The 22,229-nt window shown below is 39.7% G+C and overlaps 1 protein-coding gene across 1 annotated transcript; it reads left to right on the top strand.

Moving 5' to 3' along the window:
- The first annotated feature begins 6,583 nt into the window (after positions 1-6,583).
- LOC117446154 (SAM pointed domain-containing Ets transcription factor) lies at positions 6,584-14,141 on the top strand. The gene is made up of 6 exons (XM_034082163.1): positions 6,584-6,656; positions 11,040-11,484; positions 12,181-12,378; positions 12,859-12,906; positions 13,203-13,337; positions 13,963-14,141. The coding sequence occupies exons 2-6, from the start codon at positions 11,049-11,051 to the stop codon at positions 14,139-14,141; spliced, it is 996 nt and encodes a 331-aa protein (XP_033938054.1). The 5' UTR covers positions 6,584-6,656; positions 11,040-11,048.
- The last annotated feature ends 8,088 nt before the right edge of the window (positions 14,142-22,229 follow it).

The raw sequence follows: 22,229 nt of genomic DNA, 5'->3' as shown, positions 1-22,229 counted from the left end.
ATGCAAACTTGTTTTTAATTAGTTTGTGCTTATTTAGGATCACGGGTGTTTTAAAAAACAAACTGAAATATAAAATGTTTAATGAAGGACTGGTTGTGTGGATACTTGAGCTCGAGGCGAACTGAAATGTTTAATTAAAAAATCTCTTCTGCTGATCCTGATCCTTATCCGCCATCACTTCAATCTACATAATTTCTTGCCCCCAGCAATGCACAGCACACACCACTCCCTGAATACATGCATTACTACCCAGCAGTGATATTAGATCTAATTTCCTCAAAATAAGCATTATCAAATATTAAAAGATGACTCCTAAACTGTACAGAGTGTCATATGGGTCAAGTGGTTCAGAGGGTGTTGGAGACAGGAAGCAGCCATGTGTGTTTTCATACACCATCTGGTTTATAGCGCTCTTTCTGCCTCGGAAGTATCAATGTGATTAGATTAGAGATGTAATATGTGTCTGTGTGGGGTGCGCTGCGGGCATCATAAACGAAGACCAACCTGTTGCCAAACCTTTTGGCTCAGAGCTTCAAGATGGCTGGAAGATAATCTGTGTTAATATAAAGAGGAGACACTGACATTAAATGATACTGCATAACACGCACAATTCCTCGTAGGAACATTTTCATTATTATCCAAATGCATCAAAAGGGGACACATTAAGTATCAAAGCTAGCCTCTATCCAAAGGACGTTGAATCATTAACAGCATTTTAATGTTGGAACTTGTCCAGGAGCCAAGTTTTACAATTGTATACACTCCATGATAGCAATATTTAGCCTGTATAGCAATGCAACATATGTTATGAGATTACAAAATGTAAATATTGGCTACCAATGATGGGTTATTCAACAAGATAAAAATACTTCCAGTACCTGTAATTCCAGTACCTGAAACATTGTATTTCAAGTTTAATTCTTCAATATTTTAACATAAAACGTACAAGACATTTAAGTCTGTGACCGTCTCATTGTGATTTATGTAGTTTATTCAAACTCATTGTTTAGCTATTTGACAACTTTACTGTTGGGGTTCGCACACTCTTTGCAGCTAGAAAAACAGATAGTTAGGAGTTGGTGGAGATCAAAGCAAAGGTAAAAGGAGAGAGAATATTAAGCAGCATACACATGCACATATGTGCATTAGTTAATGCATTAGTGAGTCCTATATGAAATCTAACATGTTAAATATGTTTGAAAAAGGTTGTTCATTTTACCAGCAGCTAATGGTATGCAAAGTAATACCAGGAAAATGTATAGCAATGTCAAAGCTTATCTCCGCAACATTGCCAAAATCCGTCCCTATCTCACCCGCCCCGCAGCTGAGCGACTCATTCACGCCTTCATCTCCTCCCGCCTCGACTACTGTAACTCCCTCCTATACGGCATCAGCTCCACCTCCCTCAGTAGACTCCAGCGTGTTCAGAACGCAGCCACCAGACTTCTCACCCACACTAAATCATGGCACCATATCACCCCGGTCCTCAAAGAACTACACTGGCTTCCCGTTACTCACCGCATCAACTACAAACTCCTGGTCCTTACCTATAAAGCCCTCCACCATCTGGCCCCCCCGTACCTCACTGACCTTCTCATCCCCTACCATCCTCCCCGGACCCTCAGATCCACCTCGGCCGGCCTGCTTTCCACCCCCACTGCCAATCTCCGGAGCTTTGGAGACAGAGCCTTCTCTGTGGCCGCCCCAAAACTCTGGAACTCCCTCCCCCAAGACCTCCGTGAGTCCGAGTCCCTCACTCTGTTCCAGTCCCGCCTCAAAACCCATCTTTTCACCTCTCTCTATCCGTAAAAACACCCCCCCACTCATTTTCGACCTCCTCCTGACTGCCACTGTGTTTTGTTTTGTCGTTTTTGTTGTTTTTTCTTAGTCTGTTGTCTACCTGCCCCAGTCTATCTACCCCCCCCCCCCCCCCCCCCCCCCCTCATATTGTAAAGCGTCTTTGGGTACTATAAAAGCGCTATATAAATCCAATTTATTATTATTATTATTAAAGCTTGACTTGACAACCAGGGACACAGAGGTTAATATTAACCTGGCATTTTCCTAGTTATTATTTTTAAATAAATGCACTATAATGTATGACCTACTTGCTTAATTGTCCTAAAACCAGATTCATACGTTTTCGAGAGTTTTTTTAATTAAATTCTGCAACGAAATGTCTCTAATCTTCTTTTGATTGTTTTGTAAAGAATACTTTTAGTGTCATATTCAGATGATAGTATTAGACTATGGACAATAATACACTTACCAATATAGACTGAGGTCAGCAAGGAAGGTCTTATGTCTTCTCTTGTGGGAATTGGCAACATAATAACAAGTAATGTAATTAAGACTGGAATGAAGAGATCTAGTGTATTTGTTGAGGTGTCAGCTTGGTTGGATTGGATCCATAATCATCAAAGACCTGGTTGGCCTTCTTTGCCAAAAAAAGAGACGTGAAGACTTTCAACGTCTTGTTTTCCCCCGTTTCTTTTCAATTACGAAAAAGATGTTTGAGCAGTATTAAACTCCAAAAGGACTCAGGGGCTAAAGCGAAGAGTTTGAAAACATGAACCGTTCATGCAAGCTCCTTGTCTTTCGAAGTGTGAAAAAATGAAATACTGTGTTAATACTTGTTTGTTTGTTTGGTTGTTTGGATGGTGATTGCAAAGTAAATACACAGACAAGCTTGAACAATTGTAATTCAATAGTCCGAAACATTTGATGACTTTATCCAACTGTAACTTTGTTCATGTTCAAACTAAAAGGTTGACTAGATTTGCATTTGTCAAGCTGTTTCTTGCTGTTGGTCTTCTTTGGAAACTGTCATTAACAAGGTAATGCTAAACTCAATACAGTTTAAGCTTAGATGATTTAGATGACGTGAAGATTAGTGAGATAAATCAAAATTGATGAGCAAAGGAATGATCAAATGTCGGGAACCAAAGCTTGGAATTTGCATATTAGTTTGAACAGGTTCCTTTTGAGGCCTTAGAGCTGTGTCAGACAAACTCTTAACATATGCTTATACATTTCAAATACATTTGACTTTTTTTTTACATGAACACTACATTTAGCAAATTCATATTGTATCACTCAGTTTTCTTTTGTTAGAAAGTGCTTATTGTTCTGCATGAATGTTTTGTGTCAAAGAACACATGCCCTGACAGACACATACTCACAAATACACCTTTTTTTTAAATGCACTGTGTTATTGATCAGCCAAAAACTAACAAACATCAATATTTCTGATTAAAATTCCTTTTTGAGCTTGCTTATATTTGTAATTTCCCTCTATTAACAGGTGAAAAAAAGAAACATCTCAAATGATCCTCCGCACACTTCCACCAATGCATGTCATGTCTGTCAATTATAATATATTATATATTATATATAACAATACACACAATCCCTTGTATCATGTGAGATTGGCCTCACATCTGTTTTTGTTTTTTTTGCAGGATCAGGCAAGTTTCTGCAGCACTAACTGTTCTACAGGCAGCGTAAAGCTTTGGCACACTGCCCAGCTGTTGAAGTGGATCATCAGGAAATAGATCTCAAACTGTTCTTGAGAGGAAAAACGTTATGCATTACTGTTAAGAAACCTCTCTGCCAAGAGGAAGTCGTTTAATAGGGCTTATTTACATTGTATTTCTGAAATTAGATATGTTTAATAATTGGATGTGTTCGGTCCACTGCAGGTGTTTTGTTGAATGCCTGATGTGATGCAACCTGAAAGTGAAGTTCATTTCACTAACTAACTTTCCTTCCTCATTATCCCCCAAAACAGTTGAAAGAGCTGTCATAACTAAAGTCGGAGACATACTCACTTCATCTTCTTTTTCTGACATTTATCCACTCAACAAAGCTTAGTTGATATTGTTTATTGACTGCTAAAACAGCTCAGATCGGTCTTTAACATCTGTTTACAGACACCTGTTCAAGCATAACTCATTTCAAGATCACAGTGGACCGATTGTATTTGACATCTAGACTGTTGCTTCTTGTCGCTCTTTGTGTTCAAGCCAGAGAATGTATTATTCAGGCAAGAACGGGGTCAGACACTTGTTAAAGAAACTGCCATGCAAATGTTGTAGATCGACTGGATGTGAGCAAAGCCAAAAGCAAACAGACGTTACCTTCTCAAATATATCTTTGATTGAAATGCGGTACACTTATTTTAATTACAAGGCGTCAAGCCATAATTTATACATTTGTGATTGTAAGCTTATCACACCAAAATGCACTAATGTTATTTCTGATTGAAAGAGACACACATGGGTTCACTCACGTACATGCACTATGTCATATTAAATTGATGAAAGGAGGTTGTCATCGTTTGATTTGGTGTGTCTCCAAACACTTGAGTGCAAAGAAGCCTTGACGCAGTTTGTGCACACCCTCTCTTCATCTCACAATTAGCCCATTCAGACTCTGCGGCTAACCAAACCCACAGCTACTGCCTCACAGGTAAAAGAAAAGAAAAACATTTCCAGGAACTGAAAAAGGAAAATGTACTTTAGGATTTGGTGCATTGATAACAGAACACTGACCTTACGGACTGAATTAGAATCAGGATTAGAAGGACATGATTAGATATGCAGTGGTCTTTAAGTACTTTTATTGTTGTGGGTTACCACAGTTTAACTAGTTACAGGCTATTCTTTATTAAAGCATTTTCACAAACACTTCTGACAGACACATTGTTCAAACAGCCCTAACACAGACAAAGATCTTCTCTAAAGGAAACAGTTTTTCCATTAAAATGATTCATGCAAACAGAATAACACAGCTATATTTTGTGGTTTAGATACTCTTAAGAAAGGCAATTCATCTTGCGGGAAATTGTAAGATAATATGATCAGTGGTGAGATGCATTGCATATGACGGTTTTTCTTTGTGGAAAGGATTCGATGTTTAAAACTACTTGCAGTGATATAGATCTCAATATGCACCTGTTTTTTGTTATTGTTATAGTAGGTAATGAAATCACCCATAGTACTGAAATGATGCTGAGAATTACAATGTCACTTTGTAATATAGCCGTAATTACATAAAGTTAAATGGTGATAAATCTCAGTCGTATGGCAAATTCTCACAGTATCCCAACAACTATTTGTGTCACGGCTTTAACAAAGATAAAACACGCATTTGTGCTTTTGGCTTTTGCAGTATTGCAAAACATATGGAAAGTGGATTTCTTCCACGATGAGAAATCATAACAACTTTACCTGCTGGTAAAGTGAGCCTTGAGTTAACATATTTTGATAAATGAATGATAATGTGTATGAGCATGTTTTTACAAAGTCATACTCAGTAGCCTACCAGTTAGAAGCTAGAAGCACCATCACCTTAGCATAGCTGACGCTAACCCTGGATGAATCCAAAATGAGTTAATATTTACAATGTCTAAACTCTGCTAATAATATGTCAGGTTTTATTACAGTATAAGCAAAAATATCCACTATATTAAAGGTGGGGTGGGTAAGTTTGAGAAACCGGCTCGAGATACACTTTTTGTTATATTCCATGGAATGCTCTTAACATCCCGATAGCAATGAATATCTTAAGTGCTTTGACAAAAAATCCATGAAAGAATGTAATCTGTGGAAGCCGTGACACTGTAAAAAGCACGACCAATCATCTGAGCCGGCCCGGCTAAAGTAACTGGATGGCCTACCTGCCTGTCAGCCTTCCATCTGTGCACAAACTGATCTCGTGCCCTCATTGGTCATGTGCGCGTTCATGTGTGTTGGAGGAGGGGCTCTGTAAGGAAGTGGCAGATTGTTTCCGGCTGTGTATTTTCAAGTTCTAGCGCACTCAAGCTGGTTTCTCAAAAATTACCTACCCCACCTTTAAATGGATAGCCACACATTAGCACCACATTTGTTTGTTTGGTTATAATATGTAAATCTTTGGACCTCTAATTCAAATGATATAATGTGATAAGTTTAGAGATGTTTAAGCTCATAGAACTCTGACATTTTTGTGGAAACCCCTGGTTTAGTGTTCAAAAATGTAGTGTAGCCGTTTTCATTGCATTTTTCAATGCAAAATATGAATCTGAGAAGTAAAAAGATTGTAAAAAGTACAGATGTCATAGCAGAAATAGCTAAGCCTGAAATGTGTAATTGAATACTTAAAAAGTCTTCCAAGTTTCCAAGGTATGTCCTTTACTCAGGTCAACTATAGTGTTTGAGGAGGTCTAATGGCACACATGGCACTTCAGAGACACACACACAAAGTAAACACTACAGCCCTATAAATATCAATTGCAGTCAATGGAGCTGGAATTCCTTTGCACTCCCTCACTTGTCCTCACGTCTTCTCACTTTGCACACACCCCCACCCCAGCAGGTGCTCTCACTTGAAGTTAAGTGTGCAGTTGTGCTTTAGGCTGTGACTTTCAGTTTAGGCGTTATTACACCAAAGAGAGTAGGAGGGCCTAAAGGCTGCAGGGGGCTCTGTGCCAATTATTTTAGGGTGAAACAGTTTGAAGGGTGCCCACTGCCTGCTGCACCTCTGTCTTCAGGTGGTGCCCGGACGTCCCGTCAGAGTGAAGGTGACACAAGGCCGCCCTTCATCCTTTAGGCGCCCTGTATCTGCGCTCATCCAGTCAACACTTTGTCTCTGGCCATCAGAGCATCTCTGCCTCGGTAAGAAATGCTTCATTACATAATATCCTACATTTGTGTCAAATAAAATGAAGAATCAATTTGCTTGTTCATAGCCTAACTTTTTATTGTCAGAGTATATGTGATACTAGTTTCAGAAAAAAACGAAAAAAAACATGACATTTTATTTGCTGATTTTGAGTACACTTTGAGTACACGTTGAACATAACTGACTGTCAAACTTGTGTACACACGTATACATTTGTCAGTTATATTGCATATAATTGATCTGATTTATGGAGTTTTGGTAAGTCATCATTTATGGACATTTACTGACCTAAATGTGGAACATTTGATATGGCTTGATAATGTTCTTCTAGTTTCTGTAAATGCATAATTAGCCATTAGCATGCCTGCAGGAAGATACCAAACTAAAAGTGATCAGATAAAAGGTGTCTGAGGGCGTTGTTGACGGTTTGATGCCCCAAACCAAAATGATAAGCTGACATTAAATAGAATTGAGACTGTAATTAAAAACAATGGCTGCTTCCCCAAAGACTTCTAAGATTTCTAATAAGAATAAATTACATACAGAGAAAAAAACTGGACTTACTACTTTTCGAGGGTGCAGGTGTGACTCATTTATCATGTCGATATCATTACTTCACAGCACTGCACATTCATGAAAGGACAAAGATGAAAGCATCTTATTCATGGGGTGAACGGCTAAAAGCTGTGCTGACTCCTTATAGGGTCTGTTCAATAAATAATTGGGGTTTGAAGTGGGTATTTTACTTAATTTGTACCTTTTATTTTAAGGCAATAATGTCCACAGAGCATTTAATATAGAAAACTTTACTTTACTTTAAGCTTTACTAAGTAAGCTTAAAGTAATCAAAACATTTATACTTCGTCAATTGAATAAATATCTTTACAAAATGTACAGTCACTTGGCTATTTAATAAAAGTTTCTGATCTGTGCAATATCCTGCGAATGAGGATTATTTCTGACTAATCAGTGATCTCCAGTCTTTTAACTCCAACCTCTTGCCCAGCTCGCTTGGATCCTCATATCAAAAAAGTACCAAAACTGAAGCTAATGTTAAACCAAAAGAAACAACATTTCCAAGCAAACCATGCTTTACCATGCCGTGGCATAAGTATCTGATATATTTTCCTTCTTCAAACTTCAACTGCTCCACATAGGTTCAAATGATAAATGTGCAACATATTGTGGTCTATTAACACATTAACACACAGCCAGACAAAATCCAGCTGCACGAGCACTTGCCTTAGGCCTTACACTCTCCATATCTTCACTATCTGCTAAACCAGGTGAAATGAATCTCTCTTTTGACGCCTCTAAATCTTCTGATCCAATCTCAATTGGATGAGGTTTATCATCTGCATCACCAACTGTATGAACTGAATTTGGACCAACAGCAACGTTTTTACCATGGTTTAGTGTTTCCTAGGATACTGGCAGAATGCCAGTGCACCTCACCAACAACTGAAATGCATCCGCCATCGGCAGATGATAAAGTACAGAGATAAAAATACATGAGGTGACACATGAAATGTAATCACAAAGTTGTATTACAGATAGAATTTGGACAGATGTAATGTTCTGTAAACTCTGAAGCAATCCAAACAGATCTTTAAATTGTCCACCTAAAAATAGACTGCTAAACGGGATTTATTATGTGAACAGAGCACCTGCACATGTCACTGCTGCCATAATAAAATATCTAAGGCGGAAATCCACAGATCCTAAGCACTTCCTCCAGCCTGTACACTTTCTTCCCAGAAAAAGTCAAATTGCAATAGTCTTTTTACTTGTTCTCGGAAACAATGACTTCCTTGGTTGGTCCAAGTTCCCATGAGAAACAATAACATGGAGAAAAAAAGTCCCTTTAACGCTCACACTGCAAACAGTCACGCCTGGTGAACCCACTCCTTTAACTCCAGACTCAAACAATACGGGCCTTTTTTTTTTGTGGCGAGTCGAGCCGCTGATGATCTTTTGGTTGCTATATGACAGATGATCTCAAATGTCACACATGACCGTTTCTTTTTTCTCCACTTGAATCCTTAAGGTTAAACACACTTTTAAAAGAGCAGCTTTTTGCTTGTTTTAATCTCTACTCATTAACTTTGATCCAAACACCTCATGCAACTTCTGTCACACAGCAGTGATAGATGGTCTATCAGGTTCATTTCAAGCAACGTTTCACCACTTTCACTTCAAGGGAGAGTTTGGTAAAGATATGTTAGACTACCAACTCTCAATTTAAACCGTTGTCTCCTGGCATTACAAGTGTCTTATGTGAAGGAGGATATAGATCAACTGTGAAATGATTGTTGTTGGAACATTGCAAGTTAAAATAAAGCTTACATTGTCCCCAAACAAAAATAAGACCCACAGGTCACTTCATTTTTTATTTCTCACAAAACAATATAATTCCAATATAAAATCAAAGGTGGGGATAGAAGCCTCAACTCAAATAATCACCCTCTTCATGTTAAAGCATGTGGAATAAATATGGTTCCCAGGGTGGCCGCCTGCAAGGAGGGAGTCCTTTTCCACTGGTGTCAAAGGCTGAGTAAATGGAGCAAGCTCTAATGCTCCTGAAATGAATATCAGCGTCTTGACCAAACTCATTTAGAGATCAGTCAGGCTCTTAATCCCTCTCCACTGGGGTGTGTGTTTGTGTCCTTTTTCTAGTGCCCCCTCTTCCTTTTGGAAGAAGGTAATATGGCTAAATTTGCTTTGCTAATGGGCTTAGCGCAAGCTGTTACAGAGCAGAGTTGACACGAAGCAGCCGGGATGGAATACCAGTGGCTCTTAATCTGACTCCTGATGGAGTGAAAGGGAGGGTGGGTTATGGTTTACGAGAAATGTGGAGATAAAAGGAAGGCCGGGAGGAGGTTTTACAGTGGGGGGTCGAGGACCAAAGTCTGGGAGGGTAATCTTCTCTATGGGAGGAGAAGATAACTTCATTTAACATTGTGGAAGTTCCATAAAAGAGAAAGGATTCCCTTTCTGAATAGCAACTTTAATGTGTCCATAAGAATAAAGAAAAATAATCATCTTAAATGTTTGAGATCAACTTAATGAATGAGTTTGAGCTCTTGAAGTACGTCAAGGTGTGTGTTGCCAAAATGAATATGCGACTGACCAAGTTTTTACTCTTTATACTAATACTAATACATGTATTATTTTAATTTTTCTTCATCTTGTCCATTTTCTTTATGAGAAAGGTTTGATGTCACCTGGATTAGTATTCAACTTTGCTCTCACCAATGACCTCATCTGACGGGTGTAGTCTATCATTTTGCTGAATTGATGAGACTTTTAATTTATTTTTGTACAGGCAAATAAAGCCGTGACTCGTTGAACATGTGCTCTGCACACTTCCTTTAGTGTGGCATCAGCCACTGATAACCTGGTGTGTGACAGCAGTGTGCCGGCCCGTATGCCAGCTGTGGAGGGTACACAGTGTGTGTGCCATATGCAGGTTCAGCCTGAGATTACAACACTTGTGCTACAGCTGACGTCCATAAATGAACACTTATGATGGCAATTTCCTGTTAAGAACAAGCTCTCACAGCTATCAGGGGAGTGTTCATAAAACTACCAAAACACACGGTTTAGTGGACGCTCCTTTCCACATTATCTAACTTGATTAAAAACTCCAGCTGACAGAGGAGACAGAGGGCTGCAGAGCTGCACCTTGAAAGCCGAGGAGGCGGCAGAGCTGCCTCAGGTCTCAATACGAGTCACCTACCCCCAACACATCAGCCATTCTGGGCCACTGACCCACAAATAAGAGACTCAGTCAAATCCATTTTGCCCCATGCCGGTCAGAGCTAAGTGTCTTTTAACTCTCTTGAGGGTCATTTCCCCAATATCTCCATTCTCTGGGTTCTTATAGAACATCCTCACCTCAGCCTGCTCATATTAAAGAACAGGAACCCTCGCCTGCAGCAGCTCTGAAGGAGTTTATTCCTAAAGAAAAAGAAATGCTTGTTTAGCAGCCAGAGAATCGCAGAAGAGGAACATTTGGAGGAGGTATTTTCACTTTGACTTGAGGAGCTGATTTTTATCAAACTGATACTTAACTGTTAAATGTGTAAAGTTTGTAAGATAGACTTTTAGTCTATGAGCATATTTAAATTACATTTATAATAACATTTACTCATCTTTGTAAGTGCTTCGGCGACAGAATGATCTGTTAATTCTTTCTAATTTCACGCTTTTCAGTGTGTTCAGTTCAGAAATACGCTTTTTTGTATTCTTCTTTTGCAATTCTGAGAGCATTCTTTTAAACTTTTAGCTTTTAGCTCACAACTCTCAGGTTATATGCAAACAACAGGTTATAAATATGATGTTAAATGTGGATTGTATGTCTCCCTTGTCTCCAGGTACCAGTTATGTCAAATCCAGAGGGCAGTTTATCAGAAGGAACAGAGTACAGATCCCCGATTGGGATGACAGAGGACTCCCTGGCCGTCCTGGAGCGAAACAGAGTCTCTAGAGAGCCCTGGGACATCGAGGAGACCAAACCATGCGTGGAGGGCCAAGAACGTGGTGTCTATCTGTCCTGTTTCGACATGCTTCTCACTGAAGATGCCACTTGGCTGGTGAAAGTTTCTGAGGCTTCTCCAGCTGTGGCTGTACCCATGTACCGCATGGAGCCCCAGGAGGAACCAGAGCAGTGCCCCGTCATCGACAGCCAGGAACACGGCCTCTCTCCTGGGCTGGAGGGGCAGGAGGAGGAGCGGTCCCTGGAGCAGGTGCAGAGCATGGTGGTGGGAGAAGTGCTAAAGGACATTGAAACAGCCTGCAAACTGCTCAACATCACCCCAGGTAGGCTCAATTGACCACACCTGCTACTGCAGTCCATCATCTTCACGAGGGGCTTTACTGTTAACACACATAACTGACAAAGAAAGAACATCTTTAATGCACACAAGATATTTTTCATGAAAAAAAAAACCAAGCCAAGTCGAGGGATATTTATTCAACTTAAGCTACTGGACCAAAATCAACAGATATTTGTGTGGACAGATCATCACGTGAAAGATGTCAGACCTCTTAAATAATATCCTCTCTGACGCACAGGTGTGTTTGCCTGCTCCAGGATCTGTTTAATCCTGACCTTTGCATGCGTTCTCCTGGATTCTAACAGTGATGTTTCTGTCCTGCTGGTAGATAGTGTACACGGTCTTAAGGGCGAGGTCTCTCCTGCAAAAAGCAAACAGAGGAAGCATTATGTATTGTGAGACTTCGCCTGTCATAAAGCTATGAGCTCAAGCCATCTGTTCAACTGATTAGAAATATGATGGCATACAAGTAGTTAACTTGTGGTTTCAGTAAATGTATTCTGTATGAATGTCGTAACGTAACACACAAAAAGACAAATACGATACAATACGATCAATTTTCATTTTCAAGGACAAATATTTAAGACAAGAAACAAGGAAAAAAACATTTAACATAGCATTAAAAGGAGCACTGATTTACTGCAGGGAGTTTCCTCAATGTTTTCTGTCCTTTTTATAGACCCCATAGAGTGGAACACAGGAAATGTCCAGAAGTGGCTGCTGTGGACTGAACATCTGTACCGGCTGCCCCACGCAGGGAAGGCCTTCATGGATCAGATAGGGAAGGACCTGTGTGCCATGAGCGAGGAGGAGTTTCGCCAGCGCTCCCCGGAGTGTGGAGACACGCTGCACGCACACCTGGACATCTGGAAGTCAGGTGTGTGTGTGTGTGTGTGTGTGTGTGTGTGTGTGTGTGTGTGTGTGTGTGTGTGTGTGTGTGTGTGTGTGTGTGTGTGTGTGTGTGTGTGTGTGTGTGTTTGTGTGTGTGTGTGTGTGTGTGTGTGTGTGTGTGTGTGTGTGTGTGTGTGTGTGTGTGTGTGTGTGTGTGTGTGTGTGTGTGTGTGTGTGTGTGTGTGTGTGTGTGTGTGTGTGTGTGTGTGTTTATTTAATCCGTTTATCTATGGTGCAGATCCTACAATGATTGCATTGTAAAATGTCCGGCTGTTAGAAACTGAATTTGCATTTTGAATGTTTCATAACACAGTCCATTTCCTTTATTTAGCACAATATCATCAATTATGTTTTGCAGTCAGTACAATATATAACGCAAAGAGTAACAGGTGTAAGGATAACATTTATTCAAAGTATTTTTTTCTTATGCATTTAAAGTAATTGTCTATTCATCTTATCTGTTCAGCTGCCTGGATGAAAGAGAGGTGTTCAGTTGGAGATACAAAAACTACAGGTTGGTCAAACTATATTTAACTGTAATGAATAAAACATGCATGTTATGAATGTACACACATGTTTTATTACTTAAGAGTACCCTTTTACATTCTGTTTTATCCTATTGATATATATAAAAGTTTCTCATTCCTGCAATTCACCTACACATTAAAGTAAATGTGTATTGTTGGAGTAGACTTTTATTGCTAAAACGTAGCTTTTGTTCAACAGACATGAAACACTTGATAAAGTTTGAGGTGGTTTTATGAGTAAATCTCTACACCTTTAATGTAAAATGTTTTCTTTATATTTCAGCTGGGGAGGATCTTTGGTCCGAGGCAGATTCCTCTTGTTCCGGTCAGCCCATCCATCTGTGGCAGTTCCTCAGAGAGCTGCTGCTGAAACCTCACAGCTACGCACGCTGCATCCGCTGGCTCAACAAGGAAAAAGGTACGTTTTATTACGTTACAGTATCAGTATCAGTACAGTATTTTTGACCACACCTCTTTAGAGGCAATTTAAACTACTTGGGCTTTACTCATTGCTGTATCATTATAAGACACACGTTGGAAGGGAAAGGTGACAAAAACTAATATGTTTATAATGATTTATTGTACTTTAACTACATTCAGAGCCTAAACCTAACATTTTAAGAGCTTTCAACAGCTCACAATAATGCATTTAATGTTGTACTTTTCAACTAACACTTCTTTTTCAAATGTAACTCTTATACAACATCTCAAAAACTAACATTTATACTGTATATTAAAGGAGTCAACTTGTTATCAACGGTTAAACAACAATACAAATATTAAAACCAAACAAACCAGAAGAGAGCAAACACTAGATTAAAAGTTATAAACTAAGATTAAAATGGTAAATTATTATGACTGCTTTCATGGCAGGTAATTTTAAACTGTGATGTTAATGAGACTTCTAATTTAAATAAAAGTACAATAAAAATGCCTGAATTGGTCTTACATTGCTCGCTATGTGGCAATTCATAAAAAACAAACACCCATCTGTGGGTTTCACTTTGTCCTCTGTCTCAAACATCTCATCTGTTTCCCACCAGGCATTTTTAAAATCGAAGACTCTGCTCACGTGGCGCGGCTGTGGGGACTCAGGAAGAACCGACCTGCCATGAACTATGACAAACTGAGCCGCTCCATACGTCAGTACTACAAGAAGGGCATCATCCGCAAGCCTGACGTGTCCCAGAGACTGGTGTACCAGTTTGTTCACCCAGTGTGAGGAAGAGGAGGAGGAGGAGACAGAAACCTACCAAACCCAGAGGACAAACTGTCTCACAATGCACTTGAACACCGATTCACGACATGAAAAGGTGACAGGAAACACCGAAAGACCCACACTTTCTCTGCCAACACTGAAGCAACTGAATGAAGGTTTTCTGTTCATGGGCTCGAGAGGAAGAGACAAAACAATGTGGCTGTGGAGGCTTTTCCCTTAATGAAACCAAAGCAGATTAAAACACAAAACAAAATAAACCTGCCGTGTCATTTTCTGCATGATCTGCCTGTTTATCTTTCCTTAATGTGATCTCATTTGACTCCTCACAGCAAACAGTTAGATCTGATTGCTCTCAGGAAAACGCCCACAGCTACATTTGCTTTGTCTTTTTGTTTCGCTCATATTGACCACTGTCTCTGTTTGAATTAGAGCCAGTTTTCCTGACACAGTTGGAAATGGTGGTTGGGATTGTTTTGCTCGTTTTGGGTTTGGTCCTGGCTGCTGTACTCACAATCAGTGAGTCATCTTATACTGAAACTCATCGACTATCTTTGTATAATCTGAAAAGTACAGAGAAGGAAACCTCAGAGCGAAACCTGTTTCTAAACGAACACGTGTCATGTCATTACTTTTCCAAGGTGTCACTTTAGGGAGTGATCCATTTCCTTAATATGGTTTCCCTGCTGAAGAGCCCTGCTTTATATTTTATTCTGTTAACTTTTGTTTGTACTGCCCTACAAGGCATTTAATGTTTGTTTTTGTAACTGTGGAAGCATTCAAAATAAAAATAAATAGATGTGAAATAAAAAATCATATCAATAATTACAAAGTATATGATGTGAGCTTGTAAAATAATTCAACTTTGTTTAGATCCATGGTTGGACAGTTTACCAGTGTTGTTCAAACTGAATATTTCTAGAAAATGATATGGATTATATATATTTTTGATTCATTTAGCACCATGTTCCAAATGTAACTCATACTTGGTTTTCTATCAATAACTACAACACTAATCATTCTTGGTTGCGAGTTGTTTTTTGTTGTTGTTGTGCTAATTAGCATTGTTTAAGTCATTTAACTACATCATGATTTCCCACTAAGCGTTTACTTTAAAGTTATATTATTAAATGAATACTTTTTCTGAATAATGCACACATTTTGATAATTTACATAAGCAACAGCTGGAGTGGAAAAAAACCATATCTGCATCAAACTTTATACCCAATAGCATTTATTTTTGAGTAAATGCAGGATGAACTAAAATACAAATTGTATTGGATTTTTTCACAATTTCATAGTCATGTATTCGATCTGGATTTATTCATATGAGTATTTATTTCATTATTTAATATTTTATTTTATTACATTTGGAAGTTTTGCCGCCGCTTACTTCACACTTATTACTGATAATAACGTAATCCGGAAAATTCCTGAATGACTGCATCAGCAAGAATAGGTTATCCAAGCTTCAAACAAGACTTAATCAACTCGGACTTGCATCTGTGTCCAACAAAGAAACGGTTTGCAGTGCCTTCAAATACAATGCTCAACAACTCATCTGTAATTACTTATTATACTGTATATACTTATTTTTGGTGTGATATTTCCTGGTTCAGATTTGTTGTTGACTAACTGCTTTTTCTCAATATATTCCAACGGGTTTTTAAAATGTGTCATAATTGCTCATTGGAAGTGAGCCAGAAGCTCTGTAGTCTAAATCTGCCAAGAAAAGCTGGCCTGCAGCGCTGCAGCTACAATGAGCTGTGAGTGAGGTGTGTGTTGTGGAAGGTACATTCATCTTTGCTTTTATTTTACAGTTTTTAAATCTCAGAGGGGGAAACATTGATTAAAGGGAACAAGGTGGGTTACAATTTAAGGAGAATGTGGACATACTCTATGTGATTCATCAGCACCATAGTGATTTGATAATCCATTGGCTAATGTTAATTACAGATGGTGGAGTACAAACAAGTGGGAGGAAATTATGAATCGGCCTCACCCACTCACCAACGCTGCCACAACAACCGTTTTAAATCAACATCTAAACTGAGCCCAAGCCAACTCGTCCTCATCAGCTCATTCTGGAGGGAGAACACAAATACAAATATTATTACAGGAGGAAATATCTGTCCAGAGATCAGATCAACATTTTGCATAGTATATCATTTTACAGAGTGGCCGAGGAGAGAAAAATATTGAGGCAACAATTTACCTAATTTTCAATTATTTAGACTTAATTAACACTTATAGTTTCATGTCTTTTTACATAAGAATAGATCATATTTGTTAAGTGTTATTATGGGAGAATTACTATTCTTGTGGTACTACTGCCTTATTAGGCCCATATTGAGCAGAGCATATTAAGACCAAAACTCATGTACAACAACTTCCTTACTTGCAATAAATAAGCACTAATTAGAGGGTTATTGAAGAAAAACTCTCAACTAATGGTTTTTACTCATGTAGAATAACGCATTAATAAGTGTTTCATAATGACTAATAAAGAGCCAATATACTGTTAATATGCATGATGATCAAATTAACTATGTTAAAGCTATGTGTTGACCTGGTTAGAAACAAGCTAACTTAAAATATAGCAAACATTATAAATCATAATTTCTCAATGTCCTGATGATTGACTTTTATCAGCCAAATGCTTTTCTTAAAACAAGTGTAGTCAATATGTCTTGATACGTTTTGCCCAAGTTAAATTAAAAGTAAAAAACCTGATGGTGGTTACTGTAATGAATGACTTGACCTTGTGTGCTTCCAAAATTATTTAATAATACAATTCGTGACAAGTTCATCAAAATGTGTAAACTATTAAAAAAATAAGTAACAAGAATACACCTTGCAATAATAATAGTATATCATGAAGTTGATATATATTTGTTTTATATTTGTTTTTCTCACTATAGCAGATCCGTGACACAGTACGGATTTGCTCCTGTGGGTATTGTCCACAGTACATGTATAATACCAATGTGTACTCGTAAAAGCGCCTCGATGACTTCGAGGCGTGAAGATGGACGGTGTGGCGCAGTGCGCTGTGCAATGATCATCAGATCAAGTTGTGTCCTTGGGCAAGACACTTCACCTGAACTTGCTCCTGTGGGTATTGTCCACAGTGACCATTGCATGTATAAAAAATATGTGTAATGTGTATCTGTAAAGCGCTTTGAGCACTGGAAAAGCGCTATAATAAATGTAAGGAATTATTATTATTATTAGTACATTTTGCGCATAATTATGCATTCTCTTAATTATAGTATTTTAGATTTTTCAATTTCCAATTTGCCAGGCTATATTGCATTCTATAAGATTGCACATGGGTAGCTACATATACTTTTTGACTAATTAATTAACTTTAGCTTAAAAAAACCGTCTACTTCTTTTTTCAATATATATATATATATGATATCATCAATCAATCAATCAATGTTTATTTATATTGCCCAATATCACAAATGTTACATTTGTCTCAGTGGACTTCACAGTTTGTACAGAATATCAGTATGACAATACGACACCCTCTGTCCTTAGACCCTCACATCGTACAAGGAAAAACTTCTGGAGAAAACCCACAGTTTAAAGGGAACATGGGAGAAACCTCAGGGAGAGCAACAGAGGAGGGATCCCTCTCCCAGGACAGACAGATGTGCAATAGATGACGTGTGTAAATTGAAAAGATAATACATTTGCAACATAGGTAGTCCAAATGTTTGGAAATGCATGTGTGTATAATAGGAATATGAATCCACGAGGATATCCATCCAGGACCTATGATCCAGGACCACAGCCACGACTCAAGATCCAGGGCTCGCGATCCAGGACACAGGACCGCAGGATCATCCATGACTCCGGATCCCGGAGTATATAGACACCAAAAAGAAAGACATTTGGGGAAGCTGGGTTAATCGGAACATGAGAGTACGCAGGTACAGACAGAGAGAAGGAAGAAGTAAGATGTTCCCCGACAAACTAAGCCTATATCAGCAAAACTAGGGGCTGAATCTAATCAGCCCTAACTATAAGCTTTATCAAAAAGGAAGGTCTTAAGCGCACTCTTAAAAACGGATAGGGTGTCTGCCGCCCGAACACAAACTGTGTTCATATTCTTTTTGTTCATTGAGACCTACATGTGATGTGATGCTTACATTTATGTAACCCTCCTGTTATCCTCAGATTTACTTTACACCCTTTATCCTCTAGGGTCAATTTGACACCAGTAGTTTAAAACTCAAGACAATGATCATATTCCACATTTTAACCAACATGTATAACATGAATATTTGAACTGCAAACTTTTGAACTAACTTGATGGAGAATGATCTGTCGCCATGCCAACGGCATTTGATGACATCCCATAATACGCTTAGATGCGTAGATCGCTGCATCGTTACCAAACCTGTGAAGTTTTGGGCCGTTTGGAGCATTTTCACTGAAGTTATGAGAAAATCGTGTTTCATGGCGAGCATTGTGTTGCCATGGCAACGGCATTTGAAGAAATCTCAAAACTGTCCCGTAGTTGTCTTCACGGCTGAACTGTTAGCACACATGTGAAGTTTGAGCACTTTTTGAACATTTTCATAGGAATTATAGCGACATCATCTTTTATGGCGAGGGATATGCCATGGAAACGGCATATGATGAAACCCCATAATTGACGTAGAGCTGTTGAGGGCAGGACCGTTAACCATTTTCTGAAGTGTGGTGCTGTTTTGACCCTTTTCATGGGCGTTACGACAACATCGTATTTTATGGCGAGGGATGCGTTTCCATGGAAACGTCATATGGTAAGATGTCAGATTTGACGTAGAGCTGTTGAGGCATGGAGACGGTGATATACAGGTGTAGATTGTGGGACGACCGGACCGTGTCCATTGGAGCTACAGCGACATCGTGTTTTATGGCGAGGGTTATGCGTTTCCATGGAAACTGCATATGATGACACCCCATAATTGACATAGAACTGTTGAGGGCAGGACCATTAACCATTATCTGAAGTCTGCTGAGCATGTCAGTTGGAGTTATGACATCATCGTGTTCCATGACACAGGTGTTTATATTTGAGCTAACGACGTGTCCAGAGATCAAAGGTTTCCATGGTGATGGGCAGTAATCAGTGAGAGGAGAGCATTTTCATTGTTCTGAATGAGAGATAAACCTCTTACATGTGAACGTTTTGTTGAAGAACCGTAACAGATATCGGTGAAATTTCAAAGCGTGAAGCATGTCAAGGAACTTGAGCATCTGAAGTGTACTTTTTGTGTACTTCCGGGTTAATAATGTGGCCTTTTTGGCAGATTGACTAAAGGTGTGCGGCTGCTGTGGTGGGGAAAGATGAGGCTGAACTTACAATGGGGTTTACTGTAATGGAGACATGTTGAAAGTTTGTGTCACTTCATGCCCTCAAGAGGTATTTTGTTTAATTATTTTTGCTTATTTTTTTTTTAATTTTTCGAGATACAAGATGTTTTCCTACGTTTCTCATGAAACATTATGTCTCAGGAATGTAGGGTTTGGGAATTATGGCAGGTTTAAAAGAAAATATGAAGGGAGCTAGCTGTGACATCACGCACTCTGAAGAAGGCCTCTTTACCAAGGTCTGAACAATGTTTTATCTCTAAAAGTACGAATCAGATTTAAAAGTTGTGTTACACGAATAATGTCAGAAAGATGTGTAACATTTTAAAGTTGGAATGAGGTTTCTGAGTGAAAGTATGAAGGAACAGTTAGCAGTTGAAGTCGCATGAAGATTGTTCAAGTCTGAAGATTTTCTCCATTGACTTCAATGGTTAAACATTTGATGAATTATGGGATATATCTCTGGAATTATGAAAGTTATGAATGACAAGAGTAATAGCCATCGATTCCCGACCGAGCTGAACGTTTTGATGTTCGAACGGAGTTTCTGCGATGTGGAATGTGGGAGAAGAAGAGGTGCAAAATAACCCGGCGGAATAATAATGAATTTCGTGCTGTATCTCTTAAATTAGAGATATAGAGGTGATTGTAGCTGTAGCTTCCACTGTTGCCAAGATGTCAGTGTCTGTTTGGTTTAGGTGTCAATGGGAAAGAAAAACACACACCAAATGTTCTCAGGAAAGCAAATAGTAACAGATATTATTCTTTGCAGGGCTGATGTCTCTCCAAGATAAAGAAACACATGCAAAAGACATCCATCCATCCATCCATCTTCTCCCGCTTATCCGTGGTCGGGTCGCGGGGGTAGCAGTTCCAGCAGAGAGCCCCAAACTTTCTTTTCCCTGGCGACATCAACCAGCTCTGACTGGGGGATCCCAAGGCGCTCCCAGGCCAGCGAAGAGATATAATCCCTCCACCTGGTCCTAGGTCTACCCCTTGGTCTCTTCCCAGCTGGACGTGCCTGGAACACCTCCCTAGGGAGGCGCCCAGGTGGCATCCTAACTAGGTGCCCGAACCACCTCAACTGGCTTCTTTCGACGCGAAGGAGGAGCGGCTCAACTCCGAGTCCCTCCCTGATGACCGAACTTCTCACCTTATCTCTAAGGGAGACACCAGCCACCCGGCGGAGGAAACCCATCTCGGCCGCTTGTATCCGCGATCTCGTTCTTTCGGTCATGACCCATCCTTCATGACCATAGGTGAGGGTAGGAACGAAAATGGCCCGGTAGACAGAGAGCTTTGCCTTCCGGCTCAGCTCCCTTTTCGTCACAACGGTGCGGTAAAGCGACTGCAATACCGCTCCCGCTGCTCCGATTCTCCGGCCCATCTCACGCTCCATTGATCCCTCACTCGAGAACAAGACCCCGAGATACTTGAACTCCTTCACTTGGGGTAAGGACTCATTCCCTACTTGGAGTGGACAGTCCATCGGTTTCCTGCTGAGAACCATGGCCTCAGATTTGGAGGTGCTGATCCTCATCCCAGCCGCTTCACACTCGGTTGCGAACCGATCCAGTGAGTGCTGAAGGTCGCAGACCGATGAAGCCATCAGAACCACATCATCTGCAAAAAGCAGTGGTGCAATCCTTAGTCCACCGAACTGCAGACCCCCCCCCCCCACGACTACGCCTCGAAATCCGATCCATGTATATTACAAACAGGATTGGTGACAAAGCGCAGCCCTGGCGGAGGCCAACCCTCACCGGAAATGGGTCCGACTTACTGCCGAGGACCCGGACACAGCTCTCGCTTTGGGAGTACAGAGATTGGATGGCCCTGAGTAGAGACCCCCTCACCCCATACTCCCGCAGCACCTCCCACAGTAACTCCCTGGGAACCCGGTCATACGCCTTCTCCAAGTCTACAAAACACATGTAGACCGGATAAGCGTACTCCCAGGCCCCCTCCAGGATCCTTGCGAGAGTAAAAAGCTGATCCGTCGTTCCACGACCAGGACGGAATCCGCATTGTTCCTCCTCAATCTGAGGTTCGACAATCGGCCTGGGAAAGTTTACTCCAAGGTACTCGAAAGGAGGGTCAGGCCGATTGTCGAACCTGCAAAAGACATGCAAAAGATAAAAGCCTAGTAATGCAATCAACAGCAGTTTGTATTAGTTGATTATTTTACTGCCATTTTTACATCACACAAATATCATTGAAATCAATGAACCTGTCTAACGTTGGGGAAAGTCCTGGGGCATTGTGGGAATTTTGTTGGCTTTTGTATTAACTGGCAGCAGGTGTGTTGATTACACTGGATGATACCAGTGGTGTAAAGTAACTAAGTGGATTTACTCAAGTACTAAGTACAATGTTGAGGTACTTGTACTATACTTGCTTGTATAGCACTCTGAGCACCAGGAAAAGCGCTGTATAAATAACATGTATTATTGTTATTATTATTACTTGAGTATTTCAATGTATTGCTACTTTGTACTTCTACTCCACTACAATTCAGAAGGTAAATCGTGTACTTTTTCTCCACAACATTAATTTAATAGCTTTAGTTACTTAACAGATTTGGATAAATAATGTGAATATAATCAACTCTTAAATCAAACTTAAATTCACAAGCTACCCTGCAGTATACAAAGTGATTAAAACTATTATTCTGAAAATTGAACAATCTGCATAATGAATACTTTTACTTTAGGTACTTAAAGT

This window comes from Pseudochaenichthys georgianus, chromosome 5 (genome assembly GCF_902827115.2).
Source record: "Pseudochaenichthys georgianus chromosome 5, fPseGeo1.2, whole genome shotgun sequence".
Classification (NCBI taxonomy): domain Eukaryota; kingdom Metazoa; phylum Chordata; class Actinopteri; order Perciformes; family Channichthyidae; genus Pseudochaenichthys; species Pseudochaenichthys georgianus.
Note: the sequence above shows the minus strand (reverse complement) of the source record. Positions and strands in the feature narration are given on the sequence as shown.

Bases quoted from the DNA above. Each gene is read 5' to 3' on its own strand.
- LOC117446154 (XM_034082163.1), top strand. From the start codon at position 11,049: ATGTCAAATCCAGAGGGCAGTTTATCAGAAGGAACAGAGTACAGATCC. The intron at 12,379-12,858 runs GTGTGTGTGTGT...TTATCTGTTCAG, and splicing joins CCTGGACATCTGGAAGTCAG to CTGCCTGGATGAAAGAGAGG. The intron at 13,338-13,962 runs GTACGTTTTATT...GTTTCCCACCAG, and splicing joins CTGGCTCAACAAGGAAAAAG to GCATTTTTAAAATCGAAGAC.